General features: G+C 49.6%; 1 protein-coding gene across 1 annotated transcript; it reads left to right on the top strand.

Moving 5' to 3' along the window:
- Positions 1 to 4,988: 4,988 nt before the first annotated feature.
- LOC144180621 (endothelin-converting enzyme 1-like) lies at positions 4,989 to 20,096 on the top strand. Its single transcript, XM_077708935.1, has 5 exons — positions 4,989 to 5,411; positions 7,641 to 7,837; positions 12,202 to 12,457; positions 16,478 to 16,621; positions 18,407 to 20,096. Exons 1-5 carry the CDS (start codon positions 5,034 to 5,036, stop codon positions 19,685 to 19,687), a joined length of 2,256 nt encoding a protein of 751 aa, XP_077565061.1. The 5' UTR covers positions 4,989 to 5,033; the 3' UTR covers positions 19,688 to 20,096.
- Positions 20,097 to 22,104: the final 2,008 nt, after the last annotated feature.

Here is a 22,104-nt window from a genome sequence, read left to right as displayed (position 1 = left end):
CTTCGTCATTTGTTAAAGCGATGTACACGGAGAGAGAATCTGAAAGTATAACGACTCCCGCAAATCAAGGCTGTAGTTTAGAAAGGGCCAAAATTAGCGCAAATAATTTCAATAAAAAAATCGGGGTATAATCTGTTAGCCTCATTAAGGAGGACCAATCAAGAAACTGAGAATATATTCTGACCCCAGCCTTCTCATCACTTGGCAAGGCATCTGGGGCAATTACGGCATGAATATGCAGAGTAGACAAATGATCTTCAAGTAAACTGTAGACTAATCGGACCGGCAATAATTTCGCATGCGGAGGAAAAATGTTGTCCAGGCTTATTTCAGCAGCCGACAAGCTACCCGAACAGGGCTGGAGTAGAAAAAATATCCGCATGAAGAGGCTGCAGCCACGCCGTACGCAATCGAAATGAAGACACTCGAATCCGGGCCACGTAAATCTTCAAAAAAGGTCACGCCTCACGAGGACAATGGGTTGAGCCTCGTACAATGGAGATTCAAACAGTTTTAGAAATGTTACTACAGTTAGCAATCCAAATCGATGCATAAGTGAAGGCAACCGCGCCTCAAGGTACAATAGAGAGTTAGCTACATACTTTGGCAACCCTAAACATCAACGTAAAGCCAATCCCTCAATCAGAAATAGGGGATGGAGTTTGTACGACGCGCAGCCAGAAAATACACGCAACCAAATTTCAATACAGGGCGAACATAGATAGCAACGATAAATCATTAGCAGGGCGTCTCTACGCATACTGAATTTATGATTAGTATCTTGCGCAGCACTCCAGGAGTGTTTCGACCTTTGCAGCAATATGCAAAATATGCGGACACCATGTGAGATGGTGATCATAAATTATACTCAGATGTTTAATTTCCGTGACCTGAGGGGTCGATTGCTTACCGGTATGTTAGACATAATGATATAAGGTTATTGATGGGAAATACTATAAGGCACATTCACTGACACTTAGGCAGAGGTGTATCGTGATAAACCAATTATCCAAGACAACCACATAGTACTGCAGTCGTTGATACAACTCCTGGATGTCCTTATCCGATGACAAAAAAGCAATATCATCGGCATAAACATAAGTAATTCTACACTACAATAGAACTGAGGAGTGTGTTAAAAATAACAGGAGAAAGAACTGATCCCTGAGTAACTCCCCAAAATTGATGACACTGTAATGTCGAGAAACAGCCCTTGGAACAAAAGAAATTTCTTCGCTTTAAAAACACCAATTCAGTGGCAAATGTACCCCGGAATCCTTCTAGATTCAAGGCGTGACATCAAAGTGCTGTACTGCCGGCTATCGTAAGGGATTCCTATATTGGGGGTTACCAGTGCACTGACATATTTTAGTCCACGAGCTAGTTTAATACGGCTCTCGGTGTCGACGTGGGCTTTCTAAATAGAATTCCCAGGTATGAAGCCAATCTGAGCGGGGCTTAGAATAATATTACTGTTAAGAAACCACACAAGCCGACAATGAAGTAACATTTCAACCAGCTTTACAAGCTGGCTAGTCAAAGAAATTACCCTTGAACGAAACCCAAGCATTCCTTTTTAAGCAATGGCACCATCTTAGCAAGTGTTCATTCCGAATGTGTCCAGCAATTTTGTTTAGACTTGTTGTCTATGTTTTGCAAATCAACAGGGGACTCCACAAACAGAAATTTTAGCATTGACACCGTAGTGCCATCTGACCGTGGAGCAGACTCAGAGAGCCGCAAAACAATATCAGCTAATTCCTACCTTGCCACAGGAGTGAAGCCACAGTTGAAAACTGGCACAGAACGGAAAAGGCAAACCCAGAAGAAAAACGAGATTCCTGTTCTTGCGGAAATCGTTACAATGCATCTGTAGGTTCACTTGTTGATTGAACAATTGAATTGCCATTATGCTGATCTTGTACGACCTTTCTTGAACGAAGGAATCTATTCTACGCAACGTGAGTCTATTTTTGGGCTTTAATAGAGAGGGAAAATTTTCGGCGTTATAAATTTCTTTTGCTTTAGATGCAACCAACTTGAAGGTGGCAGCCTTAAACTTGTAACTGGTCCAAATGGATGGGCATTGGTTTTTAACAACTTCCTTCCAAGCCGCTTCTTTCTGACTATACGCGCGAGGACATTCTTCATTCTAATATCGACTGCAGCCATTATCTTTTTGCGAACAAACAATCCGCTTGCACGACAGATGACATAGCGCGGCAGCGATCGCAGGTGCGGTCGCTGCGGCGCAGCTTTCAACGCTCCCGCGATCCCGCGGAGCGTCTGGTTAGGCGGGATGTTTACTATTCGGCTCTCCAAAAATATAGGTGTGCAATTGCACACCTATAAAAAAAAAAAAGTTCCTGCGATTTTGCAGCCGCCCCATTCCATAGGGGCGATTTCCCGTGCAAGCCGGGTGAACTTCCCAAGCGTTGTAGTCCCACACAAGGGCCGAGCGCCAGGCCGGGGAGTCGCTTGTACCTATTTTACCGGTCGGTGCCCGGCGCCACCAAGGAACACGAATTCACATGGTGCCTTCCACAGCCACGATGGACGCTCAACTCGCAACCGCCTGTGGCAGGACAAGCCGCCAGACTCTTTCACCCCCGGCAATGGCGCAACGCGGCATGATGGCCGGGGGCCCCGCCAGATGGACAAGAGTCAGGGGCCCCTCGATAGGGTAAAGGCAGCTTTCCAGACGTGAAATCCCCTTTCAAGGGTCCGCACTCGACCAGGGACGCCTGTACCCATTAAAGAAACCGGTGGGTGTCCGGCGGTACCAGGATTCGAACCCTGGACCTCCCGCATACGAGGCGAGGGCTGTACCTTTGAGCCATCGCTGCGGTAAAAGTTCCTGCGATTTTGCAGCCGCCCCATTCCATAGGGGCGATTTCCCGTGCAAGCCGGGTGAACTTCCCAAGCGTTGTAGTCCCACACAAGGGCCGAGCGCCAGGCCGGGAAGTCGCTTGTACCTATTTTACCGGTAGGTGCCCGGCGCCACCAAGGAACACGAATTCACATGGTGCCTTCCACAGCCACGATGGACGCTCAACTCGCAACCGCCTGTGGCAGGACAAGCCGCCAGACTCTTTCACCCCCGGCAATGGCGCAACGCGGCATGATGGCCGGGGGCCCCGCCAGATGGACAAGGGTCAGGGGCCCCTCAATAGGGTAAATGCAGCTTTCCAGACGTGAAATCCCCTTTCAAGGGTCCGCACTCGACCAGGGACGCCTGTACCCATTAAAGAAACCGGTGGGTGTCCGGCGGTACCAGGATTCGAACCCCGGACCTCCCGCATACGAGGCGAGTGCTGTACCTTTGAGCCATCGCTGCGGTTCTAAAAAGTTCCTGCGATTTTGCAGCCGCCCCATTCCATAGGGGCGATTTCCCGTGCAAGCCGGGTGAACTTCCCAAGCGTTGTAGTCCCACACAAGGGCCGAGCGCCAGGCCGGGGAGTCGCTTGTACCTATTTTACCGGTAGGTGCCCGGCGCCACCAAGGAACACGAATTCACATGGTGCCTTCCACAGCCACGATGGACGCTCAACTCGCAACCGCCTGTGGCAGGACAAGCCGCCAGACTCTTTCACCCCCGGCAATGGCGCAACGCGGCATGATGGCCGGGGGCCCCGCCAGATGGACAAGGGTCAGGGGCCCCTCGATAGGGTAAAGGCAGCTTTCCAGACGTGGATTCCCCTTTCAAGGGTCCGCACTCGACCAGGGACGCCTGTACCCATTAAAGAAACCGGTGGGTGTCCGGCGGCACCAGGATTCGAACCCAGTACCTTCCGCATACGAGGCGAGTGCTGTACCTCTGAGCCACCGCTGCGGTCTGAGCCACCGCTGGGGCCCTTCTGTTAGTTAGGCTTAGCTGCTACCATTCGGAGGCACGAATGGTAGCAGCTAAGCCTAACTAACAGAAGGGCCCCCAAGGGCCAGAAATACGCGCTTTGCGCAACGGCCCCTGCTAGAACCCGAGCCTAGGGATGGTAAAAGCTATCAGAAACCCAAAAAGCTGGCAAAACTGGAACGCGCTCACCAAATTCATGAAAATCAGGTAGAGCCGACGAAAAGGACCTCTTCCTAGTTACCTCCAGCAAAATAACCTCTAGTCGGGATTTAGAGGCAATATAGTGAAGGTCTGTCAGCGTTGATAAGACTGAACGACTATTTTATTGATGTACCCAAAGAGACAGTATGTGGAAGTTGGGGCCACTACAGCCGCCTCCAAAATATCCCCCGTTTTTTGACTGGCTTGACCTTTTGTTGTCTTTTGTTGCGGGCACGAATCAGGTCAACCCAAAATCAGCGATCCAGTTCTTTTACACGCGAATGATTGACACTCCATGTCGTCTGGGTGGTCCTCAGAATTGACCTTAGCCTTGTTAGCAGGACGAAGGGTAGATGTCGGACGAGAGACAGGCAGGCCAGTTACGGCTTTGGATGCATGGCGAACACTAGAGGACGAGACAGGTGGGCAGGGCAGATACCACTTTGGAGGGAGTAGAAGCTCCTCCGCATTGTTGCTAAGAAGACATGTTGTTGTTGCTGTTCCTTAAGGTACGGCACATACCCAATCAGGGTATCGGCAAATCAACACAAGGCAGAGAAAATAATAAAAAAAGAATTCCTAATAAATTACGAGGCGCTTCGAAAAGATAATTTATACCGGTTGGAAAGCGTTTTGGATCCATCGTAACGGCGGGCCTTCTTCCTCACACAGTGAACTTGATCCAACGGGCCACCAGAGAAGCTTAAGCACTCAGCGGTCGGGACTGAGGCGACCACCCCTCTGCTCTATACCTCGTCCTCCTTTTCCTTTGGGCTTTTATTTACTCATCCTTGTATTGCCGACACTTTTTAGCAGCATGTGCACTTGCGTCGGCACCCACATTATCATATTAATCACCATCGCCAGGAGCACCAGCAGCACGTACCACGCGCTGCAGTCGAAAAAGAAAGCCGCGCAGTGTCGAGCTCAGACCGCCATTTTCTTTGCGCAGGCCGAGGCACCTTCTATCGAAAGCGCCATGCTCTCCTCGTCTGCCGAGCTTCGAGGACGTCATCCCCCTTCGACTTCCTTGAGTGCAGAGCAAGATAAAGTAGCCCAGGTAGCTATCGAGAAGAGCGCAGCATCTCCGTCGTTCCAGGAGCCGGCGAGGGTCGTGTGGTATCGGTACGGGGTGTTCGTGTCGTCGGTCACCCTAGCGAGCCTGGCCCTGACCTTCGGGCTGTCGCACGTGCTGCGCCGGCAACTGTTCGGCTGCATGGATCCCGGCTGCTTCGAGGCCAGCGCCAGCCTGGCGAGCTCCCTCCGAGACGCCAAGGGGGACCCGTGCGAGGATTTCTACGGCTACGTCTGCGGAGGATGGCAGCGCGCAAACCCGGCGGCCACGAATCACTTCCAGGTGGGCCGGCAACGCCGATGCTTGCTCGGTAATGCTTAATAAGACTTTATGGCCAGAGGGGGTTAATGGTGCAGCATACACGGAATGTATTGAACTGGTCACCACACCAAAGTACGCGCATTGCTCGGGTTCGCTCGCAACAAAATGACCGCGAACGACCTGTCAATAATGGCGATGTTTCGTTTCAATCCTTATCTCTCTCGCGCGGTATTAGATGAGTGGAGAAAAATTGTTTCCCGTGTCGGTAAAGCTGATCAGTGCCTCGACCCACTCTTTCTCTCAGCAGCCGTTTGTACTGTTGTTGGAAATTGTCTGGCTAGCCTCTTTTATGGGCGAAGCATGTCGTCGTCGTCTTTCGTCGACGCATTCTCATGTGGTCACTGTATTAAAACACCGGGATACTCGTTTTCCAACGCCTCGCATAGAACGTAACCCGCACTGAAAGAACACAGGGGACACTCGTTTTCCAACGCGTCGCGCTAAAACGCGCACTAAAAGAACACACCGGGACTATCGTTTTTTGTTCGCGCTTGCTTGCTGCTTGTATTTTGCTCCGCACGCACTTTAACTGTAATATTTGCAGTTCTCCGTTTCGAATTTCACTTGTCCCAATCTTCGTAATTTCGATGCCGCGTGTATCAGCGCTCGCCGTGTGGCATAGGCGCAAATTACAATCTTTGAATACACTTATATACTGCATGCGTCGCTCCTACCCATGTTTGAAGGTAATGGTAATGGCTCGGATTTATTCAGGTACTTTTCCAAGGGCCGTGGGTTCGGTTTGTAGCTTCCGCGGCTACATTTTATGCTCAAAAATGATCTCTTTGGCTTCAGGATAAATTGATGCGTTCGTCGCCGCACCGTCATGATCTTGACCTGTTCCTTACTGATCGGTTCTATCATCAGCTAACGCCGAGAGCGGAAGTAGGAGTGGTGTTGAAGGATCCCGCCCTCTATGAGTGAGCGACGTGACACCCGCCACCGGTAGCGACGTGTAACAGTTCCTCACGTCACTTCTCTCTTTCCTCGCTTTAGTGATGAAAGAGTTGATAAGGAGTAGACAAGACAGTGGAGTGCCACAATTTTTTTTCTGATTGAGGAGCGGAACTGCTATCTCAAGAGAAAAGATATATCATCCACTGGAAACCGGAACATAATCCGAATCACCAGAAGAAACTAGTTACACCAGTTTCAATTTACTAATGTATTCATATGGCATCGCTTAGCACAATGCAGTCGCAGCTGAACAAGATTTCCGCCCGCCAAGACTTTCGTGAGTTTACTTCGGGGCCCTGTAAGACTTCGGGGCCGTTTTCTTCTACACTGAGAACCTAAAGCCAAATGAATGTTTTCACCCGTACCAATAACAACCTTAAGCCACATTTACGAAGCGGTTCGTGAGCAAGGTGCTTTTAAACGCCTTGTAGTTCGCGTTTTTTTTTTCTCACTTTAGCAACGGTTACTGGCGCCACGGTCGCTCCTTTTGTTGCTGGCCAATATCGGCCTTTCGTCGCCGTCATTTCCATTCCTTCCTTTTGCCACCTGCGCTAGCTGCGGACTCGATTCTCCCTCGCGTATGTGCGGTGGCGGGATGTCACAAGACTCGTCGAGGCCACCGGCGGTTGCAGCGCCACGCTTCCCCTTGCAGTCTCCATGGCAACGTGTCCAGGAGGGACGTAGCCACGGTGTTAGGGGTTACAAATAGTCTCCGGAATTTGTTTCCCGGCACCGCCGAAGCGGGTGCTAGCGTCCCTTTTCCTTTTGGCAAAATGTAGTATCCCTTCCTACAACCCACAGCAGCCACGCCCCCCCCCCCCCAAAAAAAAAAAAAAAAATTCTTGCTGCGGCCCTGGTGACCACCGTTCCGAAGGCAATTATCTCCGCTTTCGAGGGCATCTCCCTCCCCGTCTGACTAATTGTGACGTGCACTGTGCTTGTTCATTGCTCGCCCAGTTGGCAGAAGACCGCAAAAATAAACAGAGCGAAGCGAAAGTGGTGCCGACATGCCCCGTGTATTGCTAGCGCGATTAAAACGAAAGCCGGGTGGAGTTTACGCACATCATGGTCTAGGAGAAAAGGCTACCACCACGAACAGCGGGCACACATTCAAGATTGAGCGTGTGATTTTAGCCCCGTGTCACGATTCCCAGCCTCTGTCCTGGGCACACTCCACGCCTTTGGTGAAGGGGCATCAAACAACAACGCATCGCCTTTTGCGTGTCGTCTCAGGCTCTGCAGCAGCGCGTAGCGCAAGCGGCCATTGTGAGCCTGATGCTCGAGGACAGCGAGGGGCCCCAGCCGACGCAGCGGGTGGCGCGCCTGTTCCAGCGATGCGCCCAGCTCGCCTTCAACGAGCAGCACCGGCTGGGCGACCTCAGGGCGTTTCTGGCACGATTCAACCTCAGCTGGCCAGAGTCACAGCCAAGGTGTGTCCCCATTGCCGCCACTTTTTTAGATGTAAAGCATCTCTTGCTGTCGGCTCCGTCGTCCGTCCATCCACCGGCCCAGGAAGACACCGGCAACACTGTCGCTCCAGCATCTCATGGTCGGGGCTATGTCCCTCCCTTTTTGTGGCGCCGTCCACACCCCCACTGCACATGCTCGGCTCATCTCGGGCCGGCCCAGGAAGGCACGGGTAGCTTAACTGTCGCTCCAGGAGCCATTCAAGGGTAAGACACCACCGCGCGTTCAGCAAGCCGAGTATGCGTAGTGGGGGTGTGGACGGCGCAACAACCACAAGGGAGGGACATAGCCCCGTCGCATCTAATAAAATTACACCATCTCCCCGTAGGGGAACCCTCAGTAGTATGCGAAACAGCCATGGGCTCAACGCAATTTCCCATTTCGTAGTTCCGGTAAGTGAAAAGTGTGGTAGTTACCATGCAAAACAAACTGTAAATATAACGGTAGCTACGTACCTCAACCTAACGGAAACGACGAACTGAAAACTAATGGGCACTTGAATCGACCCCATGGCTGCTTTGCATACTACTCAGGGTTCCCCTACGGGAAGATGGTGTAATTTTTTTTGTCTCACTATGAAACAGGCGCCGGCGGCTGTGTTCACCAATGGCTCTTACTTACCGCAGTCGTGGTGAAGCATGACGAAATGGAACGTTTCCAAGGCACGAAATTTGCAGTGTCGTTAAATACGTGCGCCACACAAAAGTGATGACCGCAGAATCGTTATGTCGGGGGGGAATCGCAGTGCAGGCTGGGAAATGCGTTGCGGCGCCAGCTAGAGTGCTAACGGTTTTGCAACAATTCTGGGAAACAGGGACCTTAGGCACTAGCCAAGGGAGGAACTATTTCAAACTCCCTATCAGGAAACCCGTACGCAACACGCACACGTACACAAACGCACAATGTCCCAGGGCCTCTTCATGCTGACCCGCTCGTTTATATCACACCGGGCTGCCTATCTTTGATGCGCTTAAGGACCCAGGGTAGGAGCAGGAGGAAGGAGTGTGAAGGCTCCGGCTGCTGGCTGCGGCAGGTCGAGGGAGCATTTATTGCGTGGAGTGCCGCCGACCGCAGGCAAGAGGCAAGAAATGTTTACGATTCAGGTGGATGCGACTGCTAGTTGCTTTCTCGGGCACCTGACATCACTTCATCGCGAGAACAAAGCAAAGTGCAGAGTAAGCCGAAAGTATGCTTTGTATGGGCCTCACAGATCGTGTTGGGAATGTTTAAAGGCGGGAAAATATGTATAATATACAAAAAGAGAGGAGAGTTAGCAGCAACAATTTCACTAAACCGCGCTGTTCTCAGCGCTGCCTCCGGAATTTGGATTTTCTGAGTACTCTTCTCTTATATTTCTTGAGTGGCTCTATTTCTGCTGTTTAGCTTATACCTGCGTGCGTCCGGCCATTTTTAGCCGCTCTCTTCCTCGATAGAAACTGTCTCAAGAAAAAAGAACGAAAGAATGTTGGTTGCGAGGAATGCGGGCTGTTGTCTGCGTACTTGAGCTCGAAAGGTATTTTGTGTAAGTAGTGATGAGGTTTTCGAATATTTTTTTTTCATCTCTTTAAGCTCCATTACAAACTTGCCATACATACACGTAGTGTTAACACGGGTGGCACAGTAAAGGCGTTGCGAAAAAGATAGTTCGTTTTACATCGCTGGCAATGAAGCTCACACGCTCGCAAAAGGCACAAGGCACAAGATCAGGGTACTCCAGTATCAGCTCAGACCAACACAACGTAGCCAGATTGGTTCGGCATGCGTGCAAACTCGACCAATTGCATCTCGGTGTAGTGTATAATCAGGACGTAACAATCAAGTCATTCATTGCTCCCTCAAAGCCTTTCTCAATTTCCTTTACTTTGACTGTTTTTAAATAGTAATGTTTATTGCAGAGCCTGGTGTGTTAGATGCTCGCGGAATAGCGAATACGTGTAATGTGAGCACGGGTTTAAGAGCGATGAAGTTCGTAGTAATAAAATATAACAGGACATCTTCCTACAGTACCCAAGAGCTGCAGTTTTGTTTTTGTAATATAAACACCTAAAAAGACTAATCTGTGTTCTCAGATGTTCGAGTTTACCCGTAGCTGAACTTCACTTAACCGGGAAATGTTATTTAACATCATCATCATCGTCGTCGTCGTCATCATCATCATTATCATCTACGCCCACTGCAGGGCAAAGGCCTCTCTCATAGGTCTCCAATTACCTCGGTCCTGTGCCAACTGTGACCAATTTATCCCTGCAAACGTCTTGATCTCATCTGCCCACCTAACGTTCTGCCGGCCCCTCCCGTGCTTGCCTTTTCTAGGGACCCGCTCTGTTACCCTTAATGACCAAAGGTTATCTCGTCTCACATTACATGCCCTACCCTCGCCGTGAAATATAACCGGCAAATTTTATTGCCATATAACAATTATAAGTATACATGGCTGTCTGGAATCGTTTAGTACCTCAATAACACGTGTTTTGGGCTAGTTGGTACATACTGAATGGGAGGCTTAGCGCAAAAAAGACGAGCGCCTCTCTCGTCTGCCACCGTCCTCGTTTTTTTTGCGCCAAGCCTCCCATTTTGTTTAGCACCCATGCATCCATCTTAATAAGTTTTAGGCAATTGGTTATATAATACTGGAGACAAATGTTATGAGATTTCTTAGGCAAAACCTATGGGTTTTGCTTCAAAGATGCTTTATTTCCCCGTATATAACACACCAGATTTGCGCGGTTCCTTTTTTCCCGCGCTTTGTCCGTGGGATGTTTTAAGGTAGGCAACACAAGTCGCATGGCTATACGCTTTCCACGCCGATAACGAAGCGCACTGATACTGAACCACAGTTGAAGATCAGATCTTATCTCATGCTCACCCAACCTCAGACTCGTCGGCTAAGGTTGAGGCCAAAACATCCGACACAGCAGCTGCGTCTGACCTCACCTCGACCTTGCTGTAGTGGGAGGCCAGTGCAGTGTGGTGGCCAATCCGCCGAACCGGTAATGTAGCGCGTGCCGAAGAGGAAGGGCTCGCAGGAAAAGAGGATTAGAGTAAAGTAGAATACGCTGAGCAGTTCGGAGAAGGCGGTAGTAAGACGGTGCCCTCGTGGTGGAGGCCGGAGTTTTGGAAACAGACTCACGGCTCATGACTCTCCGCGTGATCCTGCTCATTCCTGCATAACACTTGCCACAGATGTTGACGGTGAGATCCATTTTAGCTTAATGCCGCATATGAGGTCCAAAGCTCATAAGGACATGCATAGATTTCCTCTTCTTATTATTTGACGTGCAACCAAAAGAGGTAACGGAGAAGGCAAAGCCAGAGATGTTCAGCATCTTTTCACTCGATGTTCGATTAAGCGCAGACCTCGGTGGTCGCGTCTCTACTCTTTTGAGTCTAGTTCCTGGGGATTGACGGATCCCACAATAATAGTTTCCCAACTCCACGTGTGCCCCTTGGAAATGACTGGCATCGAATCCACTTACCGTCTTAAGTAACTGGCACCTCCCAACGTACTTTAAAAACCGTTTCCAGTTGTCCTTTTTCCATCTTTGGTTGTGCTGCAGTGACCCAGTTAGCTGGGGTTGGCCAAACTGTTGTTACGACCGGTGCTACGGTTTTCTGCTCTCTCAATGACCTCACGTGTCTGCTCTTTGTAGATGATGTCCCCTTATATGCTATGAGCGCGAGTGCAGCCAGCGCGAAATGTTTACGCGTTTCCCAGAATGAACGCAAAAACAGCATTGTTGCACCTCCAGATAAGCAGAACAATCAATGGGTATCGTAAGTTCTACTGAAATCAACTTGCAGTCAAGCACGAATGAAACGCAAATATGAAAATATGCAACTGAACACACAGAGAGCGTGATTTCTTGCAATTTAAGTACAAATGGCGCGTGGCTTAGCTACAAAAACAAATTTTAGAAATGTGGCATTCCAAATATACCAATAGCGCGCCATTATCGGACATGAACGAACAGAATTTTCCAATTTTTCGTGTTCTGCTTCATATTTCCGCGTTCTCACGTAATTTCGTCATGAGTGCACACGGCACTTTCTTTGCAATAAGTGTTGAAGTACAGATATAGACAAAATTTCAACGTACCCATTATGGTAGCTCAGTGGCTAAGGCGTTGTACCGCTGTGCATGACTACGCCAGTTTGATCTCTGGCGGGTGGGGATTATTACTTCGTGTGTATGTAGCTTGGTTGTACGAACCCCAACATTAATATTTTGGCACGCCAACATTTCCGTTATTCTCTAACGTGCGATGGTACTGGAGATCAATCTTGCAAGAAAATAATCTTCTTTCTCGTTTTGTTCTCGCTTGCACAGGACGAAGCTGGAGGTGCTGGACACGCTGGTGGGCCTGAGCCTGGACTGGGGCGTTCCCGTGCTCTTCCACTTGAACGTGGACGCACATTTCAAGCGCCGCGGCTTCCGGATGCTGCACTTCAGCAGCAACCCGTACCTGCTCGAGTGGTTCGTGTCTCGCAATGCCCTGCACGAACGCAGTGCGCTTGTCGGCTACTTCGACCGGGTCTCTGTAATCCTGAATGGATCGGAGGCTTGCCGTGACACCGTGGAGAAGGTGAGGGGGGTGGAGGCGGCGAGTCGGGAGAAGTGGCTTCCCTATATGGAGTTGGTTGTAAATGTTAATTAGGCTTAATAACAGCGATTACTGTAATAACTCGGACTCTTCTGTAGTTTCCTTCTGTACAGGGCAGCGCAAAAAGTGACCGCTTTAGGAGGACGCCAGCTTCAAGTCAGGATCACAGACATTAGGGCAGAAGGCGCGCGAGGATAAATGAAGTGAAACACTCTAAGCGCTTTCTGCAGAAGTGTGCACATTTACCACTTAACTCTATTGGAACAACAGAAGTGTATACATCGAACACGCCTGTGCTGATGGCAGTATAGGGTGGAAACTTTGCAGCTTTGCCAGCTTATTTGCTTGCTCACTGGCGCTTTGTTCTCACAGTACCTAAATTTATGCTGATTGGCCATTCGTTCAGCAGCTCTATTGCATAATTATTTTCCTGATTTATGGGTAACTGACCAAGAAGCTACCACATAGCCACGAAAAGCTGACGTTTTCAGATGCTGTTAGGAGATGTAGCTGAGCGTTTTTTAGCGTTTTTTCACAAAAACATCGTAAGCAAGTTGAAAATATACCGCTTGAGCTCAAAGTTGTACGGTGTCTTACACCTGAAGTGTAGCCTGAAGGTGAAAGGGCCGAGATAAAAGAGTTTAGAAGCTCGCACGTATAGACGAGGGCTTAGCAAAATTGACCTGACTGATTTATTGGGCATGGCAAGATGTTCAATAATTGTATCTCCATGCACATATGGCGACCCGAAAAATGTATTCCAAATACAGACAGCAATGCAGGCTAAGAAAAAGACTTAGTATCTGTACACGTCATCTCTATCCAGGATAGTGGCGTACAGCGTCCGAAATTTCGGCTTTCGCAAGCTTCTGCAGGATGTCCGTATATTCGAGCCACCTAAGCCTCTTTCCTGCCTGTTTTGAGTTCAACAGTGGACGTCTAACATTGACCTCTGTCGAGCGAAAGTATCTTAGCGGTATCATTATGAGAAGTTTCAGAAACAAAATTGATATGAAAAGGTTGAGGCAAGTTGGAACAAGCGGGAAGGGGTTGAAAGCGGGGTACAGCATACATAGTGTGTGCTACCGCACTATCTCAAAAAAGGAAATTGGGGGCTGGAATTTTATTCAAAATTTTTATTAGGGAACATCAAACAACATTATTAAATAGGTTCAGGCTGTTATCGGGCGGAACAGGTTTCAGGTTACAGCTAACACAATAACCCACCGACGTCCGGCTATCGAGATTGAATTGTGGACTCTTTTACTAGGATGGGGAATTGGCAATGAACAAAGAAGTGCTAATAAAGGTGCATTCAAAACCCTATCGCCATGACAGGCTTCAATGCTAAAATACCGGAAAGGCAGATAAGAGCATGTGCAGTTAGAAAATTTGGGCTCGGTTCTCGGAGCGGCGGAGTTTCGAAAAAAAACCCTCAATATTATGAATGCCTTCTTCCGGAAATGGAAGACTGGAAAATGGACATGAAAAAACTAAACCCAGTTCCACTCAGTGTGATATCTGCTGAAAAAAAATTGGGCCCATCTCCCCGCGAGGGGGACTCGAGTAAATGCGTCGCATAGGGGGTGGGTGTATTGCGTTAACGTTTAGTGTTTGGGGAGTTGGTGGTAGTGAATGCGTTGTATCAGCAGCTTCTTGACGTAGTTTGAATTAGTCAAGGATATAAGGCGCGTTCGTAGCCTCCCATTCTGTGTCGGCTTTGTGGCGCAGTGGGTAGAGCACCATGTACATTGCGTTCCGCCCGCAGGGTCGAGGGATCGAAACCAGGCGCCGGATAGTATTTTTTTTATATAGTGTAAGGGGAGGGGTGCGGACAACGACGGTGCGGACTACGACGGACGTCAACGCGGGTGACATCGTGAGTTACTGAAATGCCCTGCATTTAAAAGCAGAGCTGTGGTTTTTATGTATCGGCTCGGACGTCGACGAGCGCTCGATCGAGAGCGGCAGGGCCGTCGTCGCGCAAGTTCTATGGTTCGTGCAAAGGAATCAGTGGCTACACCATGGAGGAAGAAAAAGTTAGGAGACGGCATGACGTCACGCAGCTAGCCTTCGGAAGCCCAGCTCCGTTGACGCCGCTCCCTCTGCGATGCGATGCGATGAGGCTTTGAGGGGAGGGGGAGGTAGGTGGAGAAGGCTCGAAACTGTCTGGCGTAGGTTGCCGACACCTTATCACGCTCCCTCTGCCGTTTCCCTTTCTCAAGCCGCCGAAGTCGGCCCAGCACGTGACCTCCGTGGTCGGGTGGGCCGGCGTCCGACTCCGGCGCATCTCTCGTGTTTGGTTGGCGGTAGCTTTTCCCCGTTCTTCCTGCACCTGTCTGCTCGGCGATCTCATGCCCGCGTGCGGGCAGGAGTGCCGCGTACGTGCGAAAGACATAAGCCGTGAAAAAACGACATATAGCAGGCTTCGCGACAACGGGCCGCAGAGCAGTTTCGAGCAGACGAAATTGAAGAGTGCGCGGCGGCCCATACGGCGGCGGCGCGGTGGGGTCACGTGGTGCAGTGACGCCTGTGCCGACTTCGATTTTACTTTTTATGTATAGGCTCCTCGTTTCTCCGGTGGCGCCGTCTCCTAACTTTTTTCTCCCTCCATGGGCTACACGTCAGCGGCGGGAGGCTCCCCCCCCCCCTCTCATATACTGTGGCGGGAAAGAGAGAAAGTCGCCCCTGCGAGGTGTCTGCATTCTACATCGGTGGGTGTGGTAACCGCTGCTCAGACGGTTCCCAGTCCCACCGGTAGATGCTGTCCGCAGGTCTGGGAACCTCCTTTTACCCCTGCGGGACGCGCGACTAACAGCAGACAGACGCAAAAGCTCGACCTGTAGCACCTCCGCTGTTAGCAGCCGCCATGAATATTGCGGCTTTAACAGCGGCTTTTAACAACCCGAAAAAATTTATTGCATTCTGTTGTATTTTCTCCCTCAGTTTTTTTAAAGCCATTGTTACCCCATGCAGTCAAACGGCTGCTGGGTTGAGTCCCTTCTTGTTTCTCCCCAAAAACGTCTTTCCCTGCTTTACAGGTTGGCTGATTTTTTATCTTTGGTGTTCCATTTGTTTTCCCTGCTGTCTTGTTTTTCTTTTGTTTCTCGGAACATGTATAGGCTTTCATGTTTCGCGCTTTCCCCCATTTGTGCAATCCTCCTGTTATTGCTGTTATCATGTTTATGTAGTCTTCTTGTTCTTGCTGTTGCCGTGCTTACGTGTCTTTGATATTGCTCCTGTGTTTTCCCTTTCTTTTATCATGACCATCGCAAGCCCTCCTTTCTGCCCCCCTTATGCAATGCCCAAGACAGGGCCTTTAAGGGTAATTAAATGATGATGATGATGATTAAGAAAGGTGACGCAAGATTTTTAGGTACTCTGCAGAGTCATAACCAGCCATCACAGGATGGTGAGAACCCAACAAAGAAAGCATAGGACGGCAAAAAAGCATCCGGTCTTTTATTACTTCATTCATTTTGTCATCTCACCTACATGCACATCTGCTTCCTTTCTTACTACTTGCATTTACTATATTACATTTCAGCCATCCTAGACAACACCGGTTTCGTACAACTTCCCAATATTATTTATCTTCATATTTTCCCCACTACTCAAATGTGGACGTTCCTGCTCTAAGTATAATGATCACTCGTGTTACAATTACGCCGGGTAGCTTTGCATGCGCACCAAAACGAAGCACTATTTCTGTGGCTGGGAAGATGCGTGCGACCAGGTGCAAATACTCGCTCTGGTACAAATTACCGTCCGCGTTAAAGTTGCATATGAGGTGTGTATTTCTCACCCTTACATCGCACCTTTATATATTACACCTCTTCTGCTGACTTACCTTTTTGTCCGTCCTTAACAAAAGAACACGTGCCGGTGTGACTTGTTCACGTCTCGTGCTCTGCACTGTCTGTACCATTTCCTTTATGTCGTCTCGCTCTGAAAGCTGTAAAGTGCCGCCAAGTACGCGTCTACTGTCGCAAACTGGTGCAGGTTCTGTCGCTGGACAACCGCGTGTTGTCGGCGGTGGTTCCCTCGGTCATGAATCCGCGGCCCGGCTTTGACTTGGAGTACGTTTCCTTCCGCGATCTGGGCTCCCTCACCTCGCCTTACATGTCCGGTGCCGAGTGGTTGGAGGTACGTGTGACCTACAAAAAGAGCAACAAGTGAACTCTGATCTTTAATGCATTTCGATTCACAAAGTCTGAACTAATTATTCATATTAATGCGTGGAGCTTGAACGTCCATAAAACACGCCATCGCTTTGCTCTCCCATTCGCACACGGTGCCAAGCAACGCCACCTGTCTCGTAAGACTTTTTCTATTTAATAGCCAGGGGCTGTTGGCTGACGCCCATTTGGCTACGTTGGGATATAAAAAAATTGCATACGTTTCAGCGCCTCTAATCACGGAATAGAACAAGAAAGCCGCATGAATGCCTCCTGATACAGCATTGTCCCATACAAGCACACTGTGGCTGCTCAGTAAGAATATGCACACCTTGGAGAGCCGTCGGGTTGACGCCCGGAGTTAAGGAATTAAGGTATAAAGCTTCGTTTTCGGGTCTTGCACTAATAGACCATTGCAAGTGTGGGCTACTTTATTGTTTCGCAACAGTGGGCTAAACTGAGTAACTGTGCGGTATACGTCAAAGCTTGGACTGAACATTACGCATTGACATCTCGCGAAGTCAACCGGCACCATCTGCTTGAAGTACGATTAGCGCAATCAGTTCCCTTTCAAATGGGTACTGGCTAACAATGTCACACTTCAAACCGTGATGTGCTTAAGCTTAACACGACGCAACTTTAACGTTGACCCTGTAGACATGCTAAGCAACGTCACTCTTATTGTACGTCTATCTGCGGGCGCCCTCAGCGTAACATTAGGCCTAACGTGTCCTCTTTGCATGCCCGCGTCGCCCCCTTCCTCTGGTGTGCGGCAAGCTTCGGGCAAGCTGCTTACAAACCGGAAAATACGGGAGGCTTCACAAATTGTTTCTACATCCGCGAAATCGGCTGCGATACGCTAACAACGTGATCACGCTGAACGCGTCCATTTCAACAGCAGTGCGCTCATTCCGATGAGTGTAGAACACGGTACGTTCATAATCTTCTCGAACGCTGCATGATAAAGAAATTGCGTATTTAGGTAGTTGGTTGCCATAGTAATAGCAGTGATAGTGTCAATATAGTACTTGAATCATTGTGTATGTTGTAAGCATAGCCTGCACTGCTATCCTGTTTCAACTACAATCGTAATTGCTCCGGAACTGTTCTTAACGTGATAATAAGGTCCGGCCAGCTTTGCCATCTTAATTATTGAAAGGCCACTGCTCCAGTTTCTAGATAATTCTCGAGGTGGGCTTAAGTGACAGCACAATGTTTCGTTTGGTGGCTTGCGCTTCTTGCATTCGTTGTGTGCAGTTGCAGCTTACACGTAAGGTTATTTCCCAAGGGATTAACTGGCCCAGAACTTATACTAGATATAATACTCCACCACTGTAGCTTCTTTACTTTTTTAATCGCTAATGGCCATAAGCCATTTACAGAACAAGAAGACAAGATCGTTTTTAGGGTTGCGCATCACTCGAATTATACCGGTTGCATGCTCGGGAATTTTGCGCATCACTGCATAAGGCCGTGCATGTACAAAAAATATCTCTTCTAAACCTCTGGTGGTTTATACACGTGAAAAATATCCAAACCGCAACTCTGGGGCATACATTGTGATGATTTCCTCACAGGTAACACAGAGTGAAAGCTGTTCTCTCAGTTTGCCTGAGGTGCATCTTAAAGTCTAGAAATTCCAACCGCGCTCAGAACGTTTGGCGCAATCATGATATGCCGCCTCGCCCACTTAACTTCGGCGACCATGCGCTGTCTGAGAACTTTGCCAGACTGCGTGTTTCTTCCCCTGTAGGTCGTGAACCAGCACCTCCCCGTTGAGCTGGGCATGGACGACGAGGTGTTCGTCATGAATCGCCGGCTGCTCCAGCTGCTGGCGTGGCTTGTCGCTGGCTTCGAGGACACCGGCGCGCTGCTCTCCTACATCACCTGGCACGTGGTGCGGCATCTGGCCCCCATGACGTCGTACCCCCTGTCGCATGCCCAGTTCGCCGATTACTCGGGCTTCCCGAGCCACACAGGCAGCAGCCACGTCGCCACCCTGGGCTCCATGCTGGGCCGTTGCTATGTGGACGTGGACTCATCCTTGCCATTCTCCTTCGCGCGAGTCTTCACTCGCCGCTGGCTGCCGAAGTCGGCGGTGGCGAACGTCAGCGCCATGCTTTCCGGCATCCGCGTGATGGCAAACTCCACCATGGCCGCGCTGTCCTGGATGGACGAGCAGACCAAGGGCGGCGCCTTCGAGAAGCTGGCCACGCTGCGCTCTATCGTCGGCAGCCCCGAGGCGGTGTCGTCTGAGAAGGCTCTGCTGCAGCTCTACCCATACGTGCCGGACCTCCGGGGCTCGTACCTGGACATGGCACTAGCGCTGCATAGGGCCGAGCTCGCCTACGCCAAGAGCTTCCTGCGCGCCAATAGCTCGGCAGTGGACGTTGTGAACGTGCCGCTGACCCTGGTCAACGCCTTCTACCTGCCCATCTACCACGTGGTGGTCATCCCGGCGGCCATCCTCTACCCGCCCTTCTACGTGGCCTCCTACCCTGCTGCGTACAACCACGGCAGCCTCGGCCACGTGCTGGGTCACGAGCTGTCACACGCCTTTGATCCGGAGGCAGGTCTGTACGCGCAAGATGGTCTCCGCCACGACTGGTGGACACCCGCGTCGCGAAGAATGTTCGAAAGAAAGCTGGACTGTCTTCGGCGTCTCTACAATCAAATCCCGTGGTCCGGAGGCGTCAACTTCGGCGACCATGCGCTGTCCGAGAACTTTGCCGACAGCGGCGGAATGCTGAAGGCGTATCGGGCATTCCGGGCGACGGCAGCCGCGATTCAAGAGCCGAGCGATGAGATCGACGTTGAACCGCAAGGACTCGGAAGCCTAAGTGCAGAGCAGCTGTTCTTCGTGAGCAGCTGCTTCAAGTGGTGTTCCAAAGACGAGAAGCAGAGCCCGGGCTGGTACTCGCCACCACGCATGCGCTGTAATGTGCCGCTGCTGAATATGCCCGAGTTCGCAGAGGCGTTTACCTGTAGCGCTGGAACAACGATGAACCCCTCAACCCATTGTGATTTTATGTGACGACACCACCCTGAGGCATGTGCAGTATTGAATTGTGTCCTCGTGAATGCTTACTCCGTACCTGCAGTTTTTAACGATACATTATCCGTATTTTGCGCGAAATATTGAACCTTTCTACGAAGATAATATGCGCAGGCAAGATTTTTACGAACTACATGTTGTCTTCTAAGAAGAGGTATTTGCTTGGTTAAATGTACAGCAGAACAGTGATTAAAGATTTTTATTGCTTGCCATTATTCGCTTTATTGTTACGCTAACTCACTGGTAGCGCCGGTGAGATTCCTAAAGCTTTGCTTGACCTATCGTTTGTTTCTGGGTTCTGAAAAGCTTTGTGGTGCAGCAAAAATAGGCTACCATTTGTTGGGCCGATTAAAGAACTTGGTGGCAGGAATGGATGTTTGTTTTTAATATACGTATACAAAAATGATTGTGGCAAATTCCTGGGAGATGTGTGGGAAACTAAGAGGAAATGAAATATTCGTGGTAAAAAGGTAACCTCATTTCGCTTGTAACCTGGATGAGGGCACTAAAGGGTTGCGCGAGCGTGTTACACTACACTTTCCCGAGCACAATTAAGGGATACAACACAGATAACTTCGAACTTTATTGACCACTCACCTGTTGCCACTAAATCATCGCCCATGCATCTTACTTGCACGCTGACTAAATGAAACTGTGGTCTATCACCGACTGGTCGTGTACCAACGTTCTGAAGAGAAGCAGCTCGCAGAACACTAAAGCTTTCTATGTACTCGCGGTCATCGTGGAGTGTTGGCGGCCACTTTTTAGGATATATGATGCTACCGATCAAGATGACTTTCTCATAAATCCGCTGTCAATACCCGAGTGGTCATTGATACTCATATGTTAAGAAATTTGGCCACCTTTGCAATAGAGATGACAAAACTGAGTAAAACGCGAACTGGTGGTCACGCATAGGTCACTTGCGAGTGAAGCAATGGTCAATAAAGGCCTAGAGGCACCACCATCGCCTGTGAATTGCGTCCTTGGTTTCAAGAGTGGATAAAAATTAAAATATACTTTGAACACACGGATTTACACTCTATTCACGCTGTCTTAGTAATTGTATTTGTGCAACATATAGGCGTACGGTAAATAGTAGGTCGTAATGAAATTGTGTAAGTTAAGATAAGGCAGTTTCGACTACGCGGGGGACATTTTTAGATGCGACTGCATCTCATTCACTCGCCTAGTCCATGCAGCGTCGTCGGCGTTGTTGTCGTCTGCCCCTCCCCCGTTCTCCTCGCCACGCGAGCTCCGCTCTCCGCCGCTCACTCCTCTCCTCTCCGATGCCCCTCTCTCGCGAGGGGCATTGGATTGGATTCGAATGGATTGGCTTGGCTTGGCTTCGATTGAATTGAATTGAATTGGATTGAATTGAATTTGATTGGTTTTGATTTGGATTGGATTGGAATAAAGTGCATTGTGTTAAATTGTGTTGCGTCATAGCCGCGGCAGATGCACTGGCGCCGGCGCATGCGCAGTACTCTCTCTTCCGCGGTCTCCTCTCCTTCGGGCGCGCTGCGCGCATAACCGGTGTGCCGCTCTCCGGCGGCCTTTCGGTCGACGGTTGCTCTCCGCTTGCGCTTGAACCCCCCCTCAGCGTCGCATCACACCAGGGTTCCCGGGAGGGGAGGTGGGCGTAATTTTTTATGAAACTGGTTCGCAGCACAAAGTAGCAGGTGCATCTCTCTTCGGCATTGCTCCAGCATGGCATCCGCTACCTAACCCCCGGGACACAGTTACGCGCGACCATCAAACAACACGAGGAAGTTTGGAAAAGGAGATAACATGACTACTGATGTAGAAAAAACTCCATACGAAGAAGCGCGGTCACGTTCTTGATGGTATGTATGCCGTAAGACCAAGACGAGACGTCAGTGGACTGAAGAAAATATGGTTTGTCCCCCTCTCTCTTTTCCTTCTCTCTCATCGTGTATAAGTCCAGCGACAAAGTTGATTGCGTGAAAGAGAAAAGAGACCATTGGAGATTTCTAGTAAAAAGTTCCCGCATGATGCAGATTAAATAGTACGAGAAAACACACCCTCAGGCATTTGTTACTTCTGACAAATGGCTACGCATTTCTTTTGTGTGTACCGGTTTGGTTCGTTTTATTTATACGAATTTCCGATGATACTGACACTTTTTGCAGCTTTGTTATATTCGTATTATCAGGACTTTACCAAACATTCTCTTTTAGGTGGATCAATATAATCTGATTCCAACGTCGGCGACGAAGCGGGCCAGGAGGAACCCAACAATTGTCAGCTACATTATGACCCTGACTGGTACGCTACACCGTCATGTGTATGGTGCCTGACCGGACATAAAACACACCTGCTGGACTTGTCTTTGCGCCATGAGATCACCCAACTTCCTACATCCACACTTCCTA

Source organism: Haemaphysalis longicornis, unplaced genomic scaffold (assembly GCF_048455015.1).
Source record: "Haemaphysalis longicornis isolate Haplotype H1 unplaced genomic scaffold, Haemaphysalis longicornis Haplotype H1 scaffold_4, whole genome shotgun sequence".
NCBI lineage: Eukaryota > Metazoa > Arthropoda > Arachnida > Ixodida > Ixodidae > Haemaphysalis > Haemaphysalis longicornis.
This window is presented reverse-complemented; position numbering and strand designations above follow the sequence as displayed.